The 24,246-nt window shown below is 32.9% G+C and overlaps 4 protein-coding genes across 4 annotated transcripts; 1 reads left to right on the top strand and 3 right to left on the bottom strand.

Moving 5' to 3' along the window:
- Positions 1-41: 41 nt before the first annotated feature.
- On the bottom strand, positions 42-10,635 carry Bel (ATP-dependent RNA helicase bel). Its single transcript, XM_072907439.1, has 8 exons — positions 10,238-10,635; positions 9,596-9,668; positions 7,968-8,473; positions 7,412-7,884; positions 7,027-7,331; positions 6,605-6,904; positions 6,235-6,516; positions 42-6,076 (listed from the first exon to the last, which is right to left on the bottom strand). The coding sequence occupies exons 1-8, from the start codon at positions 10,280-10,282 to the stop codon at positions 5,973-5,975; spliced, it is 2,088 nt and encodes a 695-aa protein (XP_072763540.1). The 5' UTR covers positions 10,283-10,635; the 3' UTR covers positions 42-5,972.
- Positions 10,636-11,395: 760 nt separating this feature from the next.
- Rpl8 (ribosomal protein L8) lies at positions 11,396-13,273 on the bottom strand. Its single transcript, XM_072886469.1, has 5 exons — positions 13,192-13,273; positions 12,772-12,919; positions 12,365-12,506; positions 11,921-12,234; positions 11,396-11,723 (listed from the first exon to the last, which is right to left on the bottom strand). The coding sequence occupies exons 2-5, from the start codon at positions 12,907-12,909 to the stop codon at positions 11,544-11,546; spliced, it is 774 nt and encodes a 257-aa protein (XP_072742570.1). The 5' UTR covers positions 12,910-12,919; positions 13,192-13,273; the 3' UTR covers positions 11,396-11,543.
- Positions 13,274-14,007: 734 nt separating this feature from the next.
- Positions 14,008-17,541, top strand: LOC140674096 (carboxylesterase 1D). The gene is made up of 7 exons (XM_072907451.1): positions 14,008-14,284; positions 15,243-15,528; positions 15,619-15,804; positions 15,924-16,203; positions 16,280-16,755; positions 16,838-17,123; positions 17,207-17,541. The coding sequence occupies exons 1-7, from the start codon at positions 14,027-14,029 to the stop codon at positions 17,502-17,504; spliced, it is 2,070 nt and encodes a 689-aa protein (XP_072763552.1). The 5' UTR covers positions 14,008-14,026; the 3' UTR covers positions 17,505-17,541.
- On the bottom strand, positions 17,518-21,327 carry LOC140674078 (proline-, glutamic acid- and leucine-rich protein 1). The gene is made up of 8 exons (XM_072907428.1): positions 21,110-21,327; positions 20,625-21,017; positions 19,883-20,217; positions 19,550-19,729; positions 19,202-19,466; positions 18,814-19,017; positions 18,454-18,746; positions 17,518-18,371 (listed from the first exon to the last, which is right to left on the bottom strand). The coding sequence occupies exons 1-8, from the start codon at positions 21,158-21,160 to the stop codon at positions 17,579-17,581; spliced, it is 2,514 nt and encodes an 837-aa protein (XP_072763529.1). The 5' UTR covers positions 21,161-21,327; the 3' UTR covers positions 17,518-17,578.
- Between the last annotated feature and the right edge of the window lie 2,919 nt (positions 21,328-24,246).

The following is a 24,246-nucleotide window of genomic DNA, read 5'->3' as shown; positions in this document are numbered from 1 at the left end:
ATAATTTTAATATAATTGCAATTTTCAATACATTTTTAAAATTTTGTCATAAAAATGATAATTGGCTAGACAATCGATTTAATTATTTTTTTTTTTTAATATACAAACACATCGGAATATTATATAGATAGTGGAAAGGACGCAGAAACAAGGACTTTGCACTTAATCCTCTTTTGTGATCTTTATTATATTCATTTTGTAGGTCTCCTGTCTCACTCGCTCTTCTCTTTCTTTTTCTTCATATAATACTATATAAATAAACAAAAAATTCACCGAATGAAAGAATACCGAATTAATATGTGATCGTCCCGTATGAGGTATTTTGTAACAATATTGACACTCTACATCATTCTTCACGAGCATACGTTGTACCTACGCATGCAAGAAGTATGTGTACACGCGCTTTGCGACACGCACAGTAACTTATTGCTAATGAACGATAAGTGTACGACACACATTGATCCTCTCATCTAATTTTTCTTTGATCAATTTTTCTCTTTCGCATTCTCATTGAGACACTTCTTTATTAATTTATCCAATGCGTATAATATATATTTATATGTATTTATATATATATGTATATAGAACCGTACGTGTGAACATACACAACGGTTTGTCGGAACATTTTTTTTTTGTTCGCGTGTTCGATTTCGCCTCGATTTTAGCGCGTAAATATGTAAATTACTAAATAAGAGACCGACAGAATGGTACATTTACCGTTCCGTTTAAGATACTCTTTCTCGCTCGATATCGAGTGAAGTAAACGTATATAGCAGTATCATTACAGTTACAAGCAAATAACGCGCGAGGAACGTCGCACGCAGATTCGTTAAACAATCATACATACAGTGCAACATTGTATGTCGCTTTTATAATATGTTACTCTTATCAGACGCACCGTTGTGATTACGTTAAGTTGCAACTGAATTACGCGACTCTTCTTTCTTGCACCCGGCCGTATTAACTATTCTCTCCTCGATCTTCGACACGTACGACGATCCTCGACCCCAAATTGAAACATTCGGAACAAGTTAGAAGACATTTCTTTTGCCATCCCGCCTCGCTCTATCGAGAACGCACGTACGCGCGCGCGCGCGTCCCATTATAGCCAGATTCGCATTCTTATCGCTATCTCTCGAAGAGAAGGTAAGGAAGTTTTAACGCATCCGATCCCTTCCTTCGACGGGTGTCGTCGGAAATCGCCTACCGACACACACACACACGCGCGTATGTGTGTAAAATAATAAAAAATACAAGACTATACTCGCACGTGAACAATTTCTCCGCTCTCGCCGGCGGCATAATATGTATCGCGCACGCATCGCATTATTACATAATACGGCTTACAATGTGTAATGTGTTCCTTGCGGATCATGCAATTTTCTTTCCTTCCCGCGGTAATGATTGCAGTCACAGTCAATGCTATTTCTGTCTCTTTCCCTTCCTTTTTTTAATTCATCGTAAACTGATAGCCCCTCTTTTCATTTCTCTCTTTTTTTCCCTCGTTTCCTTTGCTCTTTTAAATATTTTTTTTTTAAATTAATCTTTCGTCTGGATCATCCCGTTCTCTGTATGTATACGATAAAGTGTTTTTCTCTAAGGCTGCTCGTCCGATATACTTCAGAGGACCAAACATGACACGAAAAATACAATACACAGTACAGAAGATATTTTACTGTTTACCTTCCAAAACGTGTAAACGTAGAAAATAAATACTAAATCGATCAATAAATAGTAATCGTTTATTATATCGTTCTCTATTCTCTCCCGCTAAGAGTGTATACTAATACACTATATAAATCAACCGTATTTTTAATTTATACATTTTATTACTACACGGTGGACATTTGACTATCTCACAGGAACATTCAACGATTTCCTAAGTTTGACATTACGCGTCCTAAGATTTATAATGTAAATATAAAGCGAAAGTTTTTCTATCGGCATGTGATAAATATCATTGATATTATCACTTTGGAAAAAATAAAATTACAATAAAAAAAAAAAAAAAAAAAAAATAGAAAACATTAATATGGAAATGGCCTTAAGTATATATATAATTATAAGTATACATATTGTTCTATATATTTTCTGTCCACCATGTCAGTTACAAACAAAAAGTGTATTGTTTCGAAATGCATTGGCTTGAAACGCTTAACACATAACGCGTCACGAATGTCTAATGCATCAGTAGTACAATTGGATCTTAATCCTTGGATGCATGACTTATGATAAAGATTTGTAAAAATGATTTTAGCATAAATTTAAATTGAATACACACACACACTACCCCACACACCCATACACACATACACACACACACACACGACAGAAGCCAGCTTCAAGTTTCGCTAAAAATTATTTAAATGAAAAGATTAAATTTTTGAAGAAATAAGAAATATAAAAAGGTAAAGAGACTGCAAGATTTTAAAAACTTTTCGTATGCATCCAAAGATTAATTGTAAAATGATATCAGATCTACGTATAACATTAAATTTGATCTACTATACATCAACTTTATCTGTTTATAAATAAATGTTTAATGAAATTTGCTCGTCTTGAAATTCGTATTATGCAATACGATTCACTAAAATCCAATGACTATTGATGCCTTTCTCTCTTCTTTCGTCACTTTATAAAATAATACGAAATAAAATAGGAAAAAAAGGAGATGCAAAGGCTTGCATATGTAATACCAGTCTCTGAACTAAATTTTCTTGCGAAATGATATACGTATGCAAAATCTGCCGATTGATAATCATACAAAGCTTATTACCGTAGTAGAGATATTTGCACGACACGACACGAGGAGTATTGTCGAATCAACGTATCGCTATCCACGAAAGATTCTCTCTTAGTAATGTTCTTGGCAGGGCCTCCGAGAGCTGACCAAATAGCCTCGATGACGAATCGTATTAAAAATTTGAGAACACTCGCACCCGCGATCAAAAGCCAACAATATTTTACCTCGTTAAACGCTATCCTCGAATGGTTCTAGATGAAATAATTATCGATCCCTCTCGTAAAAAGAGGCATTCACACACCTTGGTCCACGGTCACACGGCATACGATTCACGCACGCGATTGCACTATTAAATCTAGTAATATAACAGGTATAAGTATGACGTGTGTCTAAAAATCTTGTCGGTTGTGACGCAAATCGAATTTGTACTTTTTTCCCTTTCCCCCCCTCCCCCCCTCTCACGTAGTAGATTAGATAGATAAGAATCCGACGTTTGCACGAAACGATATCGACATCCTATAAAGCCCTACCAACATCATCATTATCATCCAGTAATGACTCTCGCTCGAGCTCATCTATATACCGTTATAATGCGCATTATTTTAAGCAGAAACAATGCCCTAGGTAGGTCCCTTAAGACCGCAAGAGCCTAGCGTTCAGCCCTCTCCTGATCGGACAACAGCCACGTTGTCTTGTGTATGTTACTGTTAACGACTTAATATTCCGTTCTCAGTTCAAACTGAGTTAGTATCTTCCCGACATTCAATACCTGATTGATGCATTTTGTTATTCCGTTAATTGTTCACATTTATCAATTCGCGTGGAAATTGAATGTCACAAGATCGTTTGATATCACAGTCGTTTTTTCAATTATTTTAGTTGTATGTATTTATATATAGCGCGTATATCATACTGATAAATACAGCTAGAAAATAATATGAGTGTGCCCCGTATATCTCCTTATTCAAGGGGCTTTCGTTTGTTTTCTTTCCTTTTTTTTTTTTTTTTTTTTTTAATGAAATTGAGTCCACCATCTTTTCCGCTCTGCTCTTATAGCAGATTTTAATATTCCTCTGTAACTGCAACCGTATTTTTAACCCGTCTCAATATAATTTATCTTCCATGAGCACTCTCACACATTCACACTCGGTGTGTGTACTGTAGACTAAGATTTTTTTATAAAGCGCCGTACCAATTTCGCAGGGCAACGTCTCTGTTACGTTTAGAAATGCTATTTGAAGCATAGTTCTATGTAAGATCAACGTAGCTCTGTCTGTAGAACTACTCAAGACAGTTCAGGTACATATTTATATATACCTGCTTTCCACTAAAACATACATATTTTTAGCCGTTTTTATACAGTGAAACCTCCATATCGCATATATTTTTTTTTTCTTTTTTCTCCTAATATTTTTAATATTTTTTTTATTAAAGCTCCTGTACTTCACTGCAAATGTACTTAAATTCTGATATTAGAGAGCAACCACTCCTACTTGATAACATTAATTGATATATACTGAAAACTCTGTTCGATTCGTGAATTAATAAATAGTTAATTTTGAATAATAAGATCTATTTTTTTTGTAAAAATGTAGACTATGGATTTATATAAATGTATATATGGATAAGTTACATGTACATGCATTTATTAATGTAAGATTATAAAGAGATAAATTTTCATATTTTACTAATATGTATTACGAACATAAGTGATAATATTTAACAAAATTTATTTATTTTAATGTATTTCATAAGAAAAAAACTTCAGATTTTTCATTTCTTTTCATAATTCAGTATATTATGAGATCAAGAGCTTTTAAAGAAAATTTTTTCATCATTTAGTGGTCTCTAAATGTCTATATTCTAAAAAATACGAAATAATGCAACCAAAATATTGTAGAAAAAATAAGAAAATTGTATACATGTATATATATATATATATAATAAAATTATTTCTGTACGTATAAACGAAACTTTTATATTTTTTATAAATGAACTATTCCTTTAATCGATAAGCTCAATTATATAATTGGATATCAAGGTCCCACTGCACAAGGGCCAGAGTTATGAAAATAACATTTAGCTCTAAATTGCATAAGCGCGCGTCTTGAAATTTACTAAATTGTAATCAGTAGAAATGTGTATACATATCAGACTATAAAAAAAAATGTAAGATTTCTAAAGGTATCTTAAGACGTAGCCTGTGTATGTGTTGCCTTTTCTTCGCCGATACCGAAACTCTCGATCCCCGAAAAATTCACGTGGCTTATTCAATTAAAACTTATGATATTGCCAGCGCAACATCTGTCTCTGGGGACGGCAAAACAACAAAGTACCATTCGTCGCTGAAACTACACAGTAAATTAAGAAAAAAATAATAAGGAATCGTCATGTAATCTATGATGGTAACGATGATTCGGCGTATCCTAGGCATTTAATGAACGTGCATATATGTAACCAAAGAATTATGTCGTGCATTCGAAGAAAACAGCGCGACTCTTCTACTGGCTATCGTGATAACAAAGACAATAAAAAGCGTTTATTATAAAACGTTTTACAATAGTGTCGAGCATTGATAAACCGAAGATACGCCCATCGTCCCCTTATGAAAAAAAGAAGAAAATGTAAATAATAAAGCTACAATGAGCCCCATATAGTCTCGACAGGAGTTCTAAAAAATTTTACTAAGTTTCACCACCTACTATGTGTTACATCGTTATCACCTTCAAACAGGTATTAACGATTTATCGATTTGATTCGTTAGTGATTATATACTACGTGTTTCTCAGCACGGCAACGAAATGTTGGATGGATATCTAACTAATAGTGTTGAACAAATCCCATTTATGATACTCGCATTTTTGTATGGTGAGATCATTTACGTTCGAAATAGTCACCGGTGATCCACCGGCACGAATATTAAATTGCACGCAGGATTTGTCACAATGTCGCGCGTAAACAAATGTAATATAGTGAAAATTTAAACAATGTAAGTATTCTTTTTCTGCTTTTTCATCGAAAAATCGATGTGCACAGGCAGTTAGCAAAAACGTGAATACGTATTATACATAAAACTGTCTGTACTTTGCGCATATGTATAAAGCGCGCAAAACACGTGCTTGTAGTGTCAGACGTAATAATGTCGTGTGTTTTCCTTACATATAATTGAATTTGCGTGTAGAGTAATAATAATAATGATAGAAGTAGAAATAGAGGTGGAAATAATCGTCTACTTGTCCCATCCTCCCCACCAATCAGGGCCACTATTGCCATTGTTAGTGGAATTATTGTACGATGAATTATTATAATTACCTCCATAACTTGAATAACCACCTGTAACAAAATGAAAAATACGCACATTTAAATGTACAATATTAAACCTGTTCTAATTTCCAAACATTTAAATAATTGTTTTTTTTACAAACGTAGCTGTTTCAATTTTTATTATATTTTATTTTATTTTAAATATATTTCATAACTTTTTAATTTACCTCCATAACCACCAGGTCTAGAGGGTCCATTACTACGACCAGGTCCAGAACTGGGTTGTTGACGATAATCTCTTGCACCAAAACCACCGCCACTAAAACGTCCCTTAGTGCCGCCGCCGCCGCCGCCGCCGGCTGGACGTCGAGATGCTCCTCCAGAATATCTAGCTTCAGTATACATATCATCCAGCCAGGGTGGAAGTTCCTGATTGGCTTCGATAAGTAGAGACACCAAATCGCGTACCAAATTATGATTCTTGTGATTAAAGAATGAAGTAGCCAAACCTAAATTATATAAAATAAAACGATGTACATCTGATCCATTTTTCACAGATAATCCTTTTAAGAAATTTAATTTTAAGAAGAAACAAACCTAAATTGCCCATACGACCAGTACGACCAATACGATGAACATATTCCTCAACATCGCCAGGCAAATCAAAATTAATAACATGTTTAACATGTGGTATATCGAGACCACGTGCTGCCACTGCAGTTGCAACCAGAATCGGTGCTTTGCCTGCACGGAAGCGACGTAAGGCTTCCTCTCGTTCGCGTTGAGTTCTATCACCATGAATGCTGGTTACTGGGTATCCCATAGAGGCCAAATATTCTTCAAGCATGTCGGCTCCTTTCTTTGTCTCCACGAATACCAAAGTAAGGGACTCTGCAGCTGCGATAATAAAAATATATAATATTAACTTTTTTTTTTAAATATGAAATTTGCTAATTATAAAATTTTTACAATGTAGAATTCCATATTAATTTAAATCGTAATTGAATACTACAACTCACAAGGGTCCGTAAAATTGCTAGCTTGTAATAAATCAAGCAAGTATGAACGTTTGTCATGTTCCTCCACCCAAACAATCTTCTGCGTGATATTCTCGGAGGTTGAACCTACTCGACCAACCGCCAAGAAAATGTAGTTGCTAAGAAAATCTCTGGCCAGCATCTGAATCTCTTTTGGAAAAGTAGCAGAGAACATGAGAGTCTGCCTCTCTCCGGTCGGCGGCATGTTGTCTTCTTGGACGATACGTCTTATTTGTGGCTCGAAACCCATGTCCAGCATGCGATCTGCCTCGTCCAGAACTAAATATCTGAAAAATAAGAATAACAAATAAAGATAAGATATAATCATAATCATTCTTAAATCAATCGTTATTTTATTATGTCTTACCGGCAATTATGTAAGCCGATTTTACCGCGTCCCAACATATCTACTAGACGTCCTGGTGTCGCCACAAGTAAATGGCAACCGCGATCTAATTCGCGCATTTGGTCTACTATGTTGGAACCACCATATACGACCGCGGGACGCATACGCGATCGGTACGCGAATTTCCGCGCTTCGTCGTATATCTGTGTAGCGAGTTCTCTCGTAGGGGCCAATACTAGACCCAATGGATACTGTTTACGTCTACCAGAAGAATTCGCCTGCGCTGGTGGCGGTCGCGGCCCGCTCTCGTAAATCTGATTCAATATTGGCACTAGAAAGGCCGCTGTTTTACCGGACCCAGTTTGAGCGCAGGCCATCACGTCACGGCGTCCGATGATAATCGGTATCGCGTATTTCTGCACTGGTGTAGGCTTGTCATATCCTGCCAAGGTGATGCTATTTTTTATTATCTCTGTCAGCTTAACCTCATCAAACTGAAAATTAGAAAGCGATCAAATTAGAACTTGTTAGAAAAAGCAATGTATACCAAGATGCATCCTTCATATATTATACTTACAGATGTGATGTGTGGCGGTATGTTTTCTCCAGTAGCCTCAACTGGGATATCCTCGTATTTGCTAAAATTAATCCCAGTATTGCCAGTACCAAACAGCTCCATCTCCAATCGTTCATCCCTGCCAGTCGGAATCGTCCAGTCGACCTCGCCTCTTCCGCCGCTTCTGCCGCCTCTATCGTCCCATCTTCCACTACCCATCCTCTCATTTCTATTCTCTTGCCAGCGATCATTTCTACTAGGCTCCTGCCAGCGATCATTACCACTAATTGGTCGATCGCGCTCAGAATTGGAATATCTGAAATCCCTTCCATTTTCTTGACTGCGCCTATTGCGCCCGCCGAAGCTCCCAAAGTTCGCGAAATCGATATCGCGAGGACTTCGCGAGTCTCGATAACCGCCTCCTCTACCCCTTTCTCGATCCCTTTCTCGGTCGCGATCTCCACCTCTATCTCTGTCGCCAAACGGTCTTGGGTTGGAAGAGTAATTTAAATCCGAAGGTGGACTACCTGAAAAAGAATTAATTTACATAAATATCTAATCATCTTTGTTCTATAATAATAAAGTATTTTTATTTGATAAATTAATAAGGAGGAAACAAAAGGTGTAGAGAGCTGAGCAATTTTTAAATATAAAACTCTAATTTAATATTTTAATCTAAACAAATAACATCTCTTGTTACACACAATACTGTGAGAAGTACAAAAAATGAAAATTCTGTGATGTTTTAATGGATATTTAATAGCGGACGTTTCAGCTCGATTTCTCAAGCTATTTTCAGTGCATGTAGTATAAATATTGTATAAACAATGCAAGATTATAATAAAAGTCAAATACAGAGTCAAATTAATAGTCAACGATTAAAAACTTTTTTAAGAGGTCCATTGCAATAATAGGTTCATTTTACTCTTCAACTGTCACATCGTCAAGATGACTATCCAGACTACATTACATTCTCTTGTTACACCGATTAGAAAAATCTTTGTAATCATTTCGTTATCAATATTGTAATATGATAATGAAAAAATGCCACGTGTAACATTTCTCCTAACCAATTAATTAGCAAGGAACATGTGAAAAAAATAACACTATCAAGAACCTATTATTGCAATGGACCTCTAAAAAGGTTTTTAATCCTCGACTATTAATTTGACCCTGTATTTGACTTTTATTGTAATCTTGTGTTGTTTATACTATATTTATACTACATGCACTGAAGATGGCTCAAAAAATAGAACTAAAACATCTGCTACTAAATATCCACTAATTGTACATCACCATGAAATTTTCATTTTTTGTACTTCTCACGGTATTGTTTGTAACAAGAGATATTATTTATTGGATAGAGACAGACTGCCATATTGTCTGCCTTTTGTTTCCTCTTTATAAATTTTAAAGAGAGCTTATTTTAACTGAATTGATAAATTAGGAGATCAAGACACTAGACTGACCAAAATACTTTTATCAGCTGTGACTCAATCTTTCTTATTAATTTATTATGTTATAATTTATTTAGTATTTTGTTATAGGTATCATGAGCAATAAATAAGTAATATTTGTTAACAAAGATACAAATATTTTCTCATTAATTTAACTTAAAAATTAGGTGTTTAGAGAATTTTAATACTGACTTGCAGTTTTATAACGAAGATGCGGTGGTACGTAGCGACCCTGGCGGGAGCCCTGCAAGTCCAGACCAGCTAACTAAAGACAGAAAGACTCAAGCTAAATATTTTATATCATCGCAAGTATAATATCAAGTATTAAAATGCACGCAACAGTCATCCGAACGATGACTCATTTTCTTCAATGGGTATTGCCAAAAAAAAAAAAAAAAAAGAAAAAAAAAAAGAAAAAAAAATGAATCGACCGTTTACGCATAACTCACGATCTAATCACTGGAATTAACGGCCGTTAAAAAAATACAAAGAACACGAATTCCGTCATGACACAAGGCATGCTGTTCCAGGAATCTCTTGCCGCCATTATACGTAGCGTACGTCACGAACTGTCCGAGTGACGATAGCCCATCATGCTCGTGGCGAAGGGCCATTTCTTCGATCGGATAAAGGAAATTCTCTCTCCGTGTATATTTTTCTCCAAGAATAGGCATTTTATGTAAACATTTTCACGGAAAGGACAAAACGGAGATCGCGTTAGGGGAGACGCCATGGAGACGCAAAAAATGAGAGAGGAAAAAAAATGGAGAGGAAGGAAAAAGGACTCGCGCGGAAGCGGCGCGACACGTTCTCTTTTCCTGTCCTGTTCTTTACCTGCTGCTCTAGACCTGATCCATTCTGGTTGGCTGCATTACTCATATTACTCTGCCTCGGTGCGTAGTTTTCGCAGCTCTGTCGCTTGAAGCCCTTTTAGCTCTCGACCTCTCTCTAACACACACACACACGCCTCACTTGAGCCGAAAAAGTTCCCGGACGCGTCCCTAACGCGCTGCCTCTGTCTTTGTTGTCTCGCGGACTTGAGATTTACGCTCGCCAACAATTTCGTGATGGCCGACCTTTTATATCGATTAACCGAAGAACGGCACGTGTCGGATCAGTCCCTCGATACACGCGATGCGGAGGAATTCCGGAGATAACTGGCTAAACTTCACGAGAGGAAAGCGCGAGAGGCCCCTGGCCGCACACTGACGTCGACGCAACAAAAATGGCCGAGACACGAGCTAGCAAAATGGTGGCAAATTGGCAGAAATAGTGGCTAGTGGCGCTTCCGCCGGATATCAAAGTAATAAGCAGACGGGAAATATCCGGGAGAAAATGTCTCGATTATTATCCTGATGTTCAATAAATATCTATATATGTAGATATACAGAAATATATTATTTATTATATATATATATATATATTTATATCGTATATATATATATATATATATATATATATATATATATATGTATAGAGGAAATTAAGTTAATAATTACTGATCTTGTTAAAGATATAAATTAATTATGCTTTCGATGCTGTAATTAAGAATCTGAAATCGGGACTTTACACAATCTTTTTTTTTTATAGCATGAAGATACTAGAATGTTTTTTTAATATAGATAAAGATTACCATCAACATTGGAGAGAGAAAAAAAAGATCTATATATTTTAATATTCCCCCCCCCCTCCCATTATTATATCAAAATATACATTTAAATTCATGTATTACTATAGATTTCATTTCTATAAATTTCTATTGTCATATATTAATAATTTACAAAATACCAAAGATTTTATTAAATTTCAAAGATATAAATATAAAAAAAAGCAAAACTCTCTTTAATTAATTCAAGAAAAAATTGCATCATTAATATCTGCAAATTCAAAATTAAAATTATAAAAATATTAAACTTAATATGTTTGAGAAAATTATAATTTAATTAATAAATTTAGTTATATTAGGAAAATTTAATTTTTCAAAGAGTCCAATGATTTTCAACTTCAGTTTTGTATTCAACCGCGATTTCCTAAACTGTTTAGAATTCGTAAGGTTTCTTCGAGTGTGCGAGAAATATGGTTTTGTAAATATTTTCTTTTTTTTTTATTGTACATGTGTGACAAAATTATCAGTTCATATCTAATCGTCCTTCTTCGTATCGGTCTTGCCTCCTCTGATTCGTCCAGTACGACGAGCAGCAATGAGACCGATCTTACGACCAGCACTGGTTCCACGCTTGACGGTAGACGCCTTACCAATGTGTTGATGGTTACCACCACCGTGAGGATGTTCCACGGGATTCATAGCAACACCACGAACCTAAAAGCATTCAAAACATCTCAGACAAAATATACAAACTTTAATTATAAGTGTAAAAGCAAGTTTATATTGTTCAGTCAAAAAAAATGTCTACATGAAATTCTTCAGGTTTCAAATGTCATAATTAGCATCATTGAGAAAAAATTAGATTTTGCTATTATATTAGCGATGAAAATGGATAAAATAAAAAAGTATACCTTAGGCCAGCAATTCCTCTTCGCCTTGTATTTGTGATATGCTCTGCCTGCTTTCAGTATCGGCTTGTCTATACGTCCACCACCAGCGACAATTCCAACCATTGCCCTGTTGTTAGAGGGAATGACTTTCTTCGCACCGGAAGGTAATTTAACTCTAGTTTTCTTAGTGTCAGGATTATGAGTTATCACTGTAGCATAATTGCCAGAAGCTCTGGCCAATCGACCTCTATCGCCAGTCTTCTCTTCTAAATTACAGACAATAGTACCTTCAGGCATCATACCAACTGGCATTACATTTCCAATTTGAAGATTGGCTGAAAAATTCAGGAAGAAATATGAGAAAATTAATATGCAATAAGTTTTTATAAATAAGAGATATAATGATTACTATAGGCAAAACATTAGATCATTATTTAATGTTATTTGTTGTAAAAATTATTATACCTTTCTTTCCACAATACAAAAATTGGCCAGTGTACATTCCCTCTGGTGCAATAAATAATTCTTTACGGGTTTTGAATTTATAAGGGTCACGGAAATGTACCACCGCTAATGGTGCGCCGCGACCAGGATCATGAATAATATCCTAATAACAAAGAAAAGCAATAAATTTTAAAAATTTATACAATTAAAAAAACATTTTTAAAATGGAAAAAATATATCCTCAGGAAGAGCCTCTGATTTAACATCATTTCATCTTTCAATCAGATGTAGATACATATGAATATCATCATAAATACAAGCTTGAGTAATTCATAGTAAACTGAACCAAGTCCATAAAGTCAACTTAATATATCTCATTACAGTTATTCTAGAATTATTTTATAGTAAAATAGGGAATTGTTACAGACTTTTACAACACCCTTGATAAATCCATGTCTTTCAGAGTAGTCTAGAGAGCGAAGTTTTGGTGCTCCCTTCCTCCTCTTGGTGTGAGATCGGAAGACAGATCCCGCACCTTTACGCTGTGCACGAATTACTCGACCCATGACTCAAAATCTGAAAAGAAATCACGATATCATGCATAATACGGTATTATGCGATACACATAAAACACTATCGTGTCACGTTATATGTTTCAGCTGGCGCATGTTAACCTCAAAGTGACGCTCATAAATACAAATGTAATGTCTCCCTATTCGCGAAAATATTGAAAACATCTTACGCACGTATAGCAAAGAGAACGTAATTTTTAATTTCTTTCAATGGATTCGTTTCATACGTGCAAATTAAAGTGGATATTCTACGCCAGCGAAAACTCACACACGTACCAAAAGAGCCGACATCAAATAGAGAAAAGGGAAAGCGGAAGTCGACTATCGTCGGCTGGTGGTGGTAGCTGATCTGTCATGATTGGATCCTTCGCTTGAAGTGCGTTCGGAAACCTCACCGGATTTAATTGACCAATCAGGACAAACGGAGCACGGATTCTTTATTCTGATTGATCAATACTACACTAATCCACAGGTAAGGTTTATGAACGCATTCTTGATCGTGCAATCTACCCGCCAAGAAATGACATTTAAATTTTAAATCTCCTGCTCGTGCATATAAAAACAATATTTGAATAATAAATTTGAAAATAAATTTATACATTTTGATATATATTATATTTCGATAATATATTTTTACAAATTAGATTGTGATAAATATAGATTGTAATAAATAAAAAATATAAGTTATAAATATTATATGTATATATAAATAATATAAATAATGTATATATATATATATAAGTGACTTTTTAAGTTTGTCATTTATTTTAATTTTTTTTACACGTAAAAAATATATAAGAAAATCAATTATTTTAATAATCTTTTTATTATAAAATCTAACATGTTTATTATAAAATAATTAATTGTTTTATTTTCAGTTATTCTATAAAAATTTTTTTTTATTATTTATGCGTATAAAAATAACAAATGCCCTTAATTGTTAAATACATAAAATTTACAGACACATTAATAACGTATGAGGAAGTGACTTTTAAGTAATTTTTCAGCACAAAGACGCGAAAACTTTGATATAACGTATCCCCACCTAATTTATTCACATCGACAAGGTACTCACAATAGTTATTCTTTCATTTCAACTCTTGCGTTCGAAATGGATGGCTGTGGTGGCTTGTTTTTCGTTCTTTTACTTTGCTCATTAATCGATGCGAAAAATGCAGATTTGATTAGACAAAAGAGAATTGTCGGTGGTATCGCGGCCGCACAGCCACCTGAAGACGATCCAGTAGTTTTTGTGAATAAAAATGATCGACACGCGCGTATTATCGGTAATCGTGATCCTGATAAAGGATTTTACATCTTTCGTGGAATCAGATTTGGAGAACCACCAACAGGTCAAGCCAGATTTCAAGTAAGAAAAAATATATATAATTGTAAGATTATATACAATTATTAATTATGTATGCATATCTCACTCACATATATTTAACATAATTATCTTTATTAATTGGTTTATATTCATCGAATAAATGTCACAACTATTAAATATAAATAATTCTGTTAAAAGATTGCTATTCATTAATGCAATTTTCATCAATAAAAGTTCGAAGTATCATAATAATGCAGATTCGAGAATTAAAATTTGAAAAGATAGCACGATATTAATTATAATTATATAAAGTCGTAAAGAGAGTATATTAAATTAAAATTTTTCGTACAACATATATATCTACAAGCGCAAATAATTATGTGGCTAGACCGTTATGTGAAACTGCAATACTATAGGAACACAATGTGAGTAATAATTAAATTCAATGACCTATCGAGTAAACGTGTACGTCGCATTAACAAGCAATCGCAAATAATAATAGCTTCCTTCCATATAAGCACAAGAGACCGCTTCTTATTATTGTATATTTTACATTATTAATGTAAAAAATTCGAAAACACAATCGAATTGAATGAAGAATATCATTTTTTATCTCTCGATGTATCCTGCTGTTACAACGGCCCAATTTAATGAACTTGATGATAATACGTTATCAATCCAGTACAAAAAGTAGAATAAAGAACAAACGTTAAAATTTACATATTACGTAAACCGATCGATGTACTATTCAGTAAACATTAATTCATTTTATACAATTCTGCGCTTTTATATCTCGATCAGTAAAGATGATTTATCAACTATTTATTGATTATATACAACAGAACTATTATATTATATGTTTATATTTCTAATTATAATTAAAATTAAATAATTTTAGTTATATACACTAATCATTTTTACTCTTCCCTTGAAACACAAAGTAATAGAACTGTTGTCATTAAAATAGCATATTCACATCACAAAAAAAATAAATTTACAGAGAGCTTCGCCTGTATATCTCGAAGGAGACTATAACGCCACTACTTGGGGGCCTCCTTGTCCTCAGCCCAGCTATGATGGAACCAACAGAATTATAGGAAGTGAGGATTGTCTCTTTCTAAACGTCTTCACGCCATCGCTTCCGGATACCAGTGACGGTTATCCTGTATTGATATGGATTCACGGAGGTGGTTTTAGAAGGGGTGCAGCGTGTCAATATGAAATGAGAAATTTAATCAAAAAGAAAATGGTCGTCGTGTCTATTCAATATAGATTGGGAACATTAGGTATAATGAAAAAAAAAAAATTCTGAGAATAGACATAATTTTGATACGTAGCAAGGAAAGAAAATGAGACTTTATCGAAATCTTTTTCAGGTTTTTTGAGTACAGGTACGCCAGAAATGCCGGGAAACAACGGGATGTTTGACATGATACTGGCTGTTGACTGGGTGAAGGATTATATACATTTCTTTGGCGGTAATCCGAAGAAAGTAATAGCCTTTGGTCACGGTACCGGCGCCAGTTCTGCCATGATGCTATCGTTGTCAAAATTCTGCCAAAGTAATGTGTTGGCATCTACATATATATTATTTATAAATATAATTTTTATCGCGCATTACGAACAGATGTTTTTTTTACTAATGCCGCTAACGTAAGAGAATCATTACATCGTTTTACAGATACTTTCAGCGGTTTGATCGCTATGTCCGGCTCGATTTTATCTCATTTCGCTTTCGACAAGAATCCTTCCGAGACGGCCAGATATATAGCGCATAAAAATGGCTGTCCAACGAGCGATACTCGAAAAATGGTTTACTGTTTGCGAGAATTGCCAGTGGAAAAATTAATCAGAATCGATTCCGAGTTAGAAAACATTCGTGCGGTCGCACGAGGTTTCATCTCCAGCTTATCTAATCTACTTGGATCCGGTCCTGTCATAGAAGGTTCCGATGACGGAAGGTATAAAGAAATTCGAGAGAAGCTCTTTAAATTCTTTTTAAATTTACATGCTCACTCTCCTAATTGCGTCTTTAAGATCGCTCCCGAATTTTATGACCACATCCCCGGAGGATTCTTTGAAGCTCGGCAATTTTCCATCTATACCACTATTGACAGGAGTCATGAACGATGAAACGGGAGGTGCCGTTTTTGGTCAATACAGAGATGAAGTGCAAAATAAACTAAACACGGTTCCGGATTATTTGACCAATGATTTCATACCCTATTTACAAGGAACTATTCCGAATTTTCGAAACGGATCGCGCTTAATCCCGCAAGCTTTTCGCGGCTACTTCAACATCTTTGGAAGTGATAACACGCGGAATACGATCGGAAAAGTCGCGGAAGCTTTGAGTGACTCGCTTTATAATGCTCCTGCATTTCTGACCATCGATCACTGGTCCAAAAAAGCAAATGCGTTTCTGTATACTTTCGACCATAAAGGAAAAAGAAAGTACGGTAAAAACTTCCTCGCCGGATTGCCAATCGTTGACGCCAAACAATCATCGAATGGTATAATTTATGATAATCTGGATAAAATAAATTTTGAATATTCTCTTATTATATAATATTAAAATAATTAACTATATTGTAGGTAATTTAAATCACGGCGACGATTTAGGATATATATTCAATCAAAACACGATTACCGGCGAAAAAATAATCGACAACAATAAACCAGATGAAATGGATGAAAATGTAACTGAAATTTTCACGGACATGATAGCAAATTTCGCAAGAAGCGGCACGCCTAATGTGCCTACTACAAGTGTACATTCTAATGACAGCGCTTGGGTGCCAGATATAATTCCAAAATTCTCAGATAAAACAAACTCTTTCATTAGTATCACAACGGAACCAAAGAGTATGAATAATTTCAGGTAACGCTGCGAAAAATTTACAGATTACATGTTCATTTATGACAGTACATTATTAAACTACTTGTCATACATTAATGCTCTAGATACTGCGAGATGGGACTATGGACCGTTGTGCCAGAACGATTACAATCACCCATGTGTAGTTTATACAAAGTGCCTCTCCAATTAATAGAACAAGGTGCCAAAGAAACGGTATCTGTAATTCAAGAACCTGTCAATACGATAAACGAATTTGTCCCCGATCTTACATCTGGCTTCAATGTCGCAAACAAATCGACCAATCAGAATACCAACAAACCGAATGAAGTGGATACTCAAGATAAAACGAATGGCGGATTACCAAAGATACCTACTATACCACGACTACCATTCGCTGGTTAAATTTGTTCTTGACTTCTACTTTATACATATATCTTTTTATTGTAAAAAATATATCTAATAAACATTGTCACAATCTAATTACACCAATCTGCATCTTCTTGAAATGGATTTGGAGAGTCTCGTGTACTGTTCGAGTCTTCTTGGTTTTCATCCATCTCCATGTATATTTCTTCGGTAGTTCCAGAAAAATTCTGACGAAAAATATTTTCTATTTTTTTATCTGTTTCATTTGTACATGATATTAAATTTTCTTTGAGTTGTTTCTCGTCTTCTGTGTTAACATGTGTAATTAATTCACATTCTACTTTATTTTCGGTAGTGGAATTTATGATTTTATCAATATTATGCTGATTTTCCTCTTTACTGCAATGTATTTCACATTGTTCTTGTAATATATTTCCAGTTCCTTCTTCACATAAATTTTCATTTCCTTGAGATTTATTTACATCCATTACACTATTATTCGTTTCTATTAGTTCTATAGTATTTTCACTCGAAACTATTTCAGTACATTTTGGGGCAATTAAGTTTGTTTGTTTGCATGAGACTATATCTGTATCTTTAGGAAGCTCTTCTTCAGTTTTATCATTTTTATTTAATTTGCTAGTAATGTCTTCACATGAATTCTCCTCCAACTGAGATTTATCTACATTTAATACGCTATTATTCACTTCTATTAATTCAATTCTATTTCCATTCTGTATTAGTTCAACACATTTTGACGCAATTATTTTTGGCCGTTTACATACAGATGTTGCATCTACATTTTGGAAAAGTTCTTCTTCAGAGCGACTTCTTTTGTCTAACTTATTGGTAGTAGTAACTTCTTCTGCTTGACTTTCAGAAACAAATTCATCATCAGGTTCCCTGCAAATTGACAATATATTTTTGTGTAGAATTTATTTCTTACATATGATATATAAAGTTAAATAAAATTTGAGATATTTACTGTTGTCGAGGTAATTGTAATGTAGGCGCAGCAGGATGTATAATTTTTTCTAATTCAGCTATTGCCAGTTTTGCTTCTTGAGCAATATTTATATCAATATCATGAACTGCCATGTGTGATATTTCTAAACAATATTGTATAGGAAATGCTAATGTAATATGTGGGTTCATTTGCAGGGCTTTTAATACTTTGAATAGTTCCAAACGACATTTGTTGTTTTCCTTATAAAAGCTTTGTTCAGAAGAACTCAAATAAAAATTATATAATAAAGGTATCACAGTATTCAACACGTTCTAAAAAAAAATTCAAATATAAGTTATAGATATATTTTGTTATAAGAGTAAACGTAAAAAAATTTACCTTGTAAAACGTATCTTTTAACAATATGGTACTACTGGAAAGTATATTCTGCAAAGTAATAAGAGCCTCTCTGCATAAATCTGGATCTAAACGTCCACTTTTAGTAGAATCTTTTTCATTATTCAAAACTGTACTATTTTCATACTGACTCTGTTTAAAACGTTTCATTGCCCGTTTAGATAAATGCTGCGTTTTTTGATGCACCTTAAACAGGATAATAAAGTAAATTTTATTAGATAATTTCTAAATATACACATATTATTATATAAATATGTATATATTATTAACTTATAGTTCACGAATAGTATATAGATTTCTCTAAAAATTCTTTAATATATCAGTTATACTTTTATTGATAAACATTATTTAATTCATATCTAAAACTTACAGTTAATAATATACGATCTCGTTCTGGTGTTATATCCTTCAATATGGAATTTATACATTCATTTGCGATTGTCTCTATACCCGACAGTGAACTGGTATTCATCAGCCACGAACAGAGACATTTGTAAGCCTGTATTTTTACAGTTTTGAAGGGTTTACTATTGTTAAACGTTACTTGGTTTTCTAAGTCAGTGCTTGTCCATTGTAATATTTTTTCAAATAACTCTAATATTGTTTTCCCAAATGGTACTAACTCCTGTGCAAATCTGAAAAATATATATTTATATTATTATAAATCATGCTATTCATGTTGTTTAATTCAACATGAAAGTATATTTTATCAACATACCCATTTATCAATGCATCCAAAACTGTGAGCAAACTGATATGTAATTTTGGCAAGATTATATATAACATCTGTTCGTTGGAAAAAGTTATATTCTTTAGATTTAATGGTGTAATCATCAATCCTCGTTTCAAAACTGCTAAAATATTTTGAGGTAAAACAAAATTTTTTGCTTCATATCCACTGTAATTATAAATTAATTATGTCTCAAGAACTATGCACATATTTAAAAATTAATGTTGAAATGTAATCAATTATACATATATATATATATATATATATATATATATATATATATATATATATAGAGTAATATATATTTAAGAAAATTAGTACCGTAACATTGAGGAGAGATAGACACACAAATTTGAGAATCTCTGTTTCTGTTTGTTGTAGTTTTTACCAGTTATGTATGGTAATTCTAGTTGATCCTGGACATCTACACTTTTCAGCTCTATTAATTCACAAAATAATTGATTCATTATAGCATGCAAATTATTACAAAGCAACATTTCATTATATATTAATCTGTTATATATAGATGTAGCTTCTGGTGATTTAAATGACCGTTCTGTTGCTTTAGAAAAAAGAACGTAGCATTTTGCGCTTGCATTAACCAAATTGTTATCTGTAGAATCAATTTGTAGTAATATCATTTTTTTTATCAATCCCTGAAAACATTAAAATAATTTGTTATTTATATACAAATTTACTAAATTTAATAAATTTAATATTCAATATTCTTAAAAAATTTTATATGTAATATAAAATATTTAACTAATAATTAAAACAGTAGTTCTTAACCTTTTTAAAGTCATGAAACACTTTTGATTAGAAGGAAAATTTGTGGAACATCAAAATCATTAAGATCATAAAACCAACGAAAAAATGTACATAAACATATCTTTTATTAAAAGTTATACCTAAATTATACAACATAATTATAGATTATATAAAAATAAAATATAATGTCGCGCAGTGTACACTAAAGCTTTCATAATTTCGCGGAACACTTGTAACAAGTTCGTGGAACACTGGTTAAGAACCACTGAATTAAAACTTTGGTCGATTTTATTACCTGAAACCGTTCGCAAACTTCAGGATAATGATATAGCAAAACAGCTATTAAGTAATACACCGCTCCACATTTTGCATTTGTTTGTAAAGCACTAAGTGCGTTTAAGATCTGTTTTACATTTCGTGTAGAAATCTGTTTATGTAATTCAGGCATATTCTTGCAATGTTCAACTAAAAATCCTAATACTTTACATGCCAGTGTTAAATCTTGTGCACTACTATGCATGTTTTCCACTATTTTAGTAGCATGAGTTATCCAGAATAAACCATATTTTGATAATGTGTCCTTAGAACAAGTAGACAGAATTCTATCTAGCATAAGTAAACCATCGGATCGAGTTTGATTTAAATGAGAATTGATATTTTTTATAATAGTCTGTTGTACTGTCTCAATCTGAAATATAACACATGAAAAAATATACATACAACATTTGTACAAATTGTATATAAAATATTTTTACAAAACTTATAAAAAATACTTCATACCTCTTGTTTATCAAATGGCACATCGTCATTATCAGAACGCATAAACTCCATTTTTCTTTTTCTTTTCTTTTATGAATTTTCATTCATAAATAGAATAAAGTTTGAACGAAAAAAACAATACAAATTCTACCTTTAAAAAGTGAGGTTATACTTTCAACACATGTGCTTTCAAGAACAGCGAACCAGCGAACTCTATGACTGCGTTCAGCAGAGAAAGTAAATCAGTGAGCGCTTAGTGATTCTTTATTGTGATTGGTTTCTGCACTTAGATCCATCGAAGGTCTAAATGCAAGAACCAATCACAATAAAGAATCACTAAGCTCTCACTGATTTGCTTTCTCTGCTGAACGCAGCCTATCATGAAGTTGATCACATGTCTTGTGTCACATGACAATTGTGTCATACTGCACATGCTTATGGGTGCATTCCGTTTGATGCTATTTTCGCCATAAAATATACAACTGTGTTTAAAAAACTGAAATTACATTTATAGATTAGATATATTTAATTGGTGATGTACGGGAATAATAATAAATAGAAACGTTATATTAATTTAAATGTGATCTCCAATGCAGATTTAAAAATAAACACAATTTGATGGAAAATGGGTGTCTTTCAAATTTTATTAACTTTTTTTCAATAAAAAAATAATATAATAAATGTAGCATTCTACTAATATTACAAATAGTTCAAATTAAAAATTGGATAATTAGACTAAACTAAAGATTTTTTTATCCTGATTGAACAATCAAACACTTAGAAATATTTGTAACGCCAAGTAAAAATTCATTTTAAATATAAGAAAAATATATAAATAATAATATAGTAGAGTTCTATTATCCTGATTATGTTTATCATAATAAAATACTATAGTATATTGTATATGTGTGTTTATCAATAAAAAATGGAATGTTTTAAAAAACTTTACAAGAACAATTAAATTATATATACATGAGTCAAAAAGACGTCAAAAGTAATCTTTTTGATGTCAAAATAACTACTTTTGCTAGCTGGGTAAGGTTTTTTTATTATAAATCTATTTATATCAATTATTTATATAAATCATAAAAACTTTATGGATTTAAGAAAAAAGGATTAAATTGATCAGTAAAAATAGAAAAGGCTTAAAGATTGAAATAAATGTGTATTATACAGTAAATTTTAATAGTTCGTTCAATTATGTGAGATGTTCGTTAAGTCATCTTTTAGAGCAAGCTATAACTTATTAATATCGATATAAGATATGTATGTCATCAGAGAGTTTTCATATTACATTTGCATCTGAATTTAGTTGTACAAAAAATAAACTACAAATAATATAGTACAATATATGTATATATATGAATATATGTACCTACATACAATAAATAATATGTATATATTACTTTATTTTTTATTCTTTTGTAACGATTCATTAATAGCCAACTCATCATTTTCCAGAATAGAAATTGTATTTCTTAGAACAGAAAAAGAGTTGTATTATAATTTTCAAAATTTTAAATATTGTATAAATACATCGAAAATACAATATAAATTTTGTATGCTCTGCGGAAAAGGTATTCACGAAGCTGCACAGTGCAATGTTATACGTCGACGCCGCTATTAATGCTCTGCTACTTTTCTTAGAATTTCTTAATTGCACCTGCTGCGCGACATTGTAACGCTGCACCAAGAATAAACATGATTACACATTGTAAACGCAAATAAGGAAATAACACTAGACATAGTTAGTTCAAATGCATTCCCATACAAAAAAGTTTCATGATATTATGTAGGCACTATAAAAAGTAGTCATTTGAAGTCGCTTTTATGTAATTCTATGAATTATGTAAAACCCCAACACGAATTAATTAATCAATAATTGATAGTTAGAAACACTCTTTCTGTTCAAGATGTTTTATTATTTTTATTCTCCTAGAATCTATTTTATCCATAGCGATTTATACATTATCGCACGTCTCTGAAAGCACGGTAAAAGATATTCGTCTTCAGAGAAATATAAAATACGTTCTTGTTCCATCAGCGTATATGTCATCTCTCTAAATTACTCGAAATTGCTATTGAAATTTTGAAACATACAATGTTACAAGGATCATTCGGAATTGTTACCTCATAACGGTCTGAACGCGTGGATTTGATTGCTTCCAGAAATGATTGTATAAATTTTGCTATCGGTTTATTCCAATAAAATTGAAACATGAGTAAGAGCAATCGGGATACATCATTTCAGGAAATCGGATATTTTGATATCATCGGACTCGTTTGTTCAATAAATGAAAGATTAACTCGCGATATTTTTATTGAAGCAGAAACACGCGATCCTATAATCGAATTTATGACAGTGTATATATGTATACTGGAAATTATATGGGCATTTTTTCACGTTACGTAATAGTGTAGATATGAGAAAAAATGGATATCTATCGATTTATCTAATCCATTTAGCTAATAACTTTAGATATTTATGTAGTCATATTTAAAAATTATATTTATGCGGAAGAGCATTGCAAAAAGAAAGGATGACAGAAAAAAACACGAGACATCTTTTGTCTAACAATATTGAAAAATCATACTATTTCTAATACAAATGTATATTCTAATCTCTAAATTTATTCATGCAAAATTTGACAGTTTGAAATTGTGGAAACAACATATATGTATATCACATCTTTAAATTTACACACATGTAGTTAATTATGTTTTGCTAAAAAAAGAAACTATGTATTTCCGTTGTCTAAAAAAGTCAAATATGCGAAAGAAAAAGAAAAAAAAGAGAGTGATATAAATTAATCAAACATTTTGAATATAAATTATATCTTAAAGAAAGTCGCGAGATAACTATACATTACTGTATATTTTTTGCAGTTGCTATAAAATAGAAAAAAAAACAAAGAGAGAGAGAGAGAGAGAGAGAGAGAGAGAGAGAAAACATAAATTTTGCACTTTTGCAATGTGACCGGAAATGAATAAATACAATATGCCGTTTGTATGTCTCGATCATTCTGCCTCCTACTCAAGTTCTGGTAAGAGGTCTTTCCCCTCTCCTTTAATTCTACTGTCCCACGCCCTACCCCTACTTTCGCGGCCCTTCTCCTTCTCTCCTGCCTCCCGCGCATCTTTCTTCGCGACGGTTCAGT

The sequence above is a fragment of the Anoplolepis gracilipes genome, chromosome 2, assembly GCF_047496725.1.
Source record: "Anoplolepis gracilipes chromosome 2, ASM4749672v1, whole genome shotgun sequence".
NCBI lineage: Eukaryota > Metazoa > Arthropoda > Insecta > Hymenoptera > Formicidae > Anoplolepis > Anoplolepis gracilipes.
Note: the sequence above shows the minus strand (reverse complement) of the source record. Positions and strands in the feature narration are given on the sequence as shown.